The sequence below is a fragment of the Anneissia japonica genome, unplaced genomic scaffold (assembly GCF_011630105.1).
Source record: "Anneissia japonica isolate Jap-2015-1 unplaced genomic scaffold, ASM1163010v1 scaffold287965_len1858130_cov191, whole genome shotgun sequence".
Classification (NCBI taxonomy): domain Eukaryota; kingdom Metazoa; phylum Echinodermata; class Crinoidea; order Comatulida; family Comatulidae; genus Anneissia; species Anneissia japonica.
Genome location: NW_022748342.1, coordinates 1,840,810 through 1,843,517, shown reverse-complemented (window position 1 = coordinate 1,843,517; position 2,708 = coordinate 1,840,810). Strand labels below are relative to the sequence as shown.

Below are 2,708 nucleotides of genomic sequence, written 5' to 3'. Positions count from 1 at the left end.
TCTTTCTCATTGAACGCACCAAATTGTTGTGTGCCACTGAAACAAAAGTGTATGTTCAGTTGAATAAATAAGTAAATAAAAATTTTTATTTTGAATTAATATTCTCATATATTTATTTATCTAAATAGATGTTGAAGAGAAGGAATTGCCATCAGACCCACCAGCAATGACAATTCGTAACTACACACACAGTGTACCTTCAGATGGAGGTATGGTAGCATCGTATCAGTTGACAGTAGTGGTGAACCCATGTATTTTAAGAAATGGAGATCCTTTATCATTAAGTTCCAATCGAGCAGCAAGCACATTCTAATAGTATTAATGTTGTGATATTTATTATTTTGGAATGAAAAGTGAAATGCATTGTTTATCATACTTAATGTGAAAATGTATTATTCGTACCTTCATTCCTTCTTTGTAATTTCAGTGAAAATTACAAGTCCTGACTATCCCAACTCTTATCCTGACAACCTGCTTTATATTTGGTTATTTACTGGTATTCCTGGCCAACGGCTCCGACTGGACTTTTTTTATCTTGAGCTGGAGAACACGTGAGTAATGCGTTGGTAATGACAGAAGAACTTCAGTAATAAAAAGGGAGGTTTTATGAGGATGATAGAATTAATCTTTACCCATTGTGGTTTCAGTCCGTAACAGCCTATAGTATGCAAATATGTACTACACCACAGGTCTTTTAATTACTGTATCTACAATCCTTGCTTCAACATTTCATTCATCTCTTTAGCCAAGACGAAAAAGAGTTTTTTGTTCAACTTTTTTTTATTGCTCACATGTCGTTCACCCTAATGCCATCGCATTCTAATAATATTGGTGGTGCTCATGATTTAGAAAACAAACTATTTCATAATAAAAAATTTCTATTTAAGATGAATTATAAGGCCAAAAAGAGAAATTGTTGTGTTGCGCTTAACTGGAAAAAATTCAGATGGTCAGTCGGTCGGGCCTCAAACTACAGTCTCTATGACTATGAGGAACCTAGGAATAAGGTCTCCTAGGCACCACAATAGAACGATGGCAAGCTTGCCAAATAAAAAATATTCAAATTATGAAGAAATAAATACTAACCAAGTTTAAATTGAAGTAAATCTAACAAAAATAAATCAGTTTAAAGAAAGATTTATTTGGCTCTGAAACGTAGAATAATTTGTGCATCCGATCCACACGATCATAAACGGGCAGGTATTTTTTTCTTTCTTTATTTCTTTCTTTCTTTATTCTGGATACTTAATCAACTTTTATATCCTAAAGGTCCAGTTTAATAGTTAAAACATTAAAATAAGAAATAAAATTAAGTTAAGAAATTAAATACAAAAACTAAAGAAAATTTGGTATACACAGAAAGCAAAATGAAAATGTAATATTTACATCAAATTTTTGAAGAAAGTAAACTTCGAGAAAAAAAGAAGAGAACTATTTCGTTCATAGTTGGCCTAAAACTGTAGCAGAGCCTAAAATGCCTATGTACTGACTAGCGATGGCTAGACGTAAGCCTGTTTTTATTTATTGTCCAATATACCGTAAGGTAATGAATACATTGTACAGCAGTAGTAAAGAATAGCCTTGGCCTAGATCTGGTCATGACTTGACGTACAGCTCAGCTTGAGAGATCTGATGTTACGTGGATACATCGTCGTTGTGCTCAGTTCTCAAAAGTATGCCTTCTATTTTACTGATTTTACGCGTGCATCTATGGCCCAATTTTGGTAAAAATATATGTCTGTTTTAGATTTTATGTTCTAAATGTTAATTTCGGAAGTGGTATTTCTCGAATTTGTACTGGAGGGAAAGGAAGACCTTTGAACAAAATTTCAGAAAAAAAAAATACCGACCCGATATTTTTGGGAAAATTTTGGTTGGTCGCGAAGGGCAACACAATATATATATATTTTTTTGGACCTAATGTTACTTATTTGTACTTTGTTTTACCAGCTATGATGTCTTGGTTATTGGTACTGGTAATGACCCAATGGACATGTCATCAAGATATGCCATCTTTACCGGCTCTAATCTACCAGATGGAATTGTTCTCGATTCGGAATCAGCGTGGATTCAATTCCGAACCGATGCTAGTATATCAGGAAAAGGTTTTTCCTTAACAGTGAACACAGCTTCTGGTAAGTGAAAACCTGTTGATGGTGAAGAAAACAAATACAATAAGACATCCTTGGTACCAAGGGGTGTTCGTAAATTGAAAAATTTGTAAACTAAATCGCGTGTCAGTTAACAATACCAAGGCCTGGCTGTCCCCTGCCATTGAGTGCCGATAGGCTGATGGCAGCCAGGCCTAACACGAACCGACAGTGCAGCAGCGTAGTCTACCATGCTAGAGCCTAGCTGAATTTTCCTTCGATAAAAACCAAATTGTTTAATTGTTGACATTCTTCCACTTAAAATGGATATGAAACGGTTTCTAGAAATCCAAAATCTTGTCATCATTGTTTAGAAAGTCATTGGAAAACCTCGGACACCCAATATTAAACGTATTGGACAATGCCTTACCCCCAAAAATTCCCCCCGAAAGTCACTGAAAATCTTTTTGTGACGTCACAAAAAGATAAGTTTGTACTGCGAGGATAGGGAATGTGGAGGTTATTTGCCAATTGACACAATACAGTGATGGTAATAGCTAATCCGCTTTACATTTTTGTTCCTGGATATGTATTTCATCGTAAATGATTAAAATTTGG

At 34.8% G+C, this 2,708-nt stretch overlaps 1 protein-coding gene across 1 annotated transcript in view; it reads left to right on the top strand.

Moving 5' to 3' along the window:
- The window catches only part of LOC117120830, a 65,449-nt gene that overhangs the window by 8,495 nt on the left and 54,246 nt on the right, over positions 1-2,708 (top strand). The window contains exons 5-7 of the mRNA XM_033265914.1: positions 129-209; positions 428-551; positions 1,951-2,135. Of these exons, the coding sequence (XP_033121805.1) occupies positions 129-209; positions 428-551; positions 1,951-2,135 (390 nt within the window). The remainder of the gene's footprint in view (positions 1-128; positions 210-427; positions 552-1,950; positions 2,136-2,708) is intronic.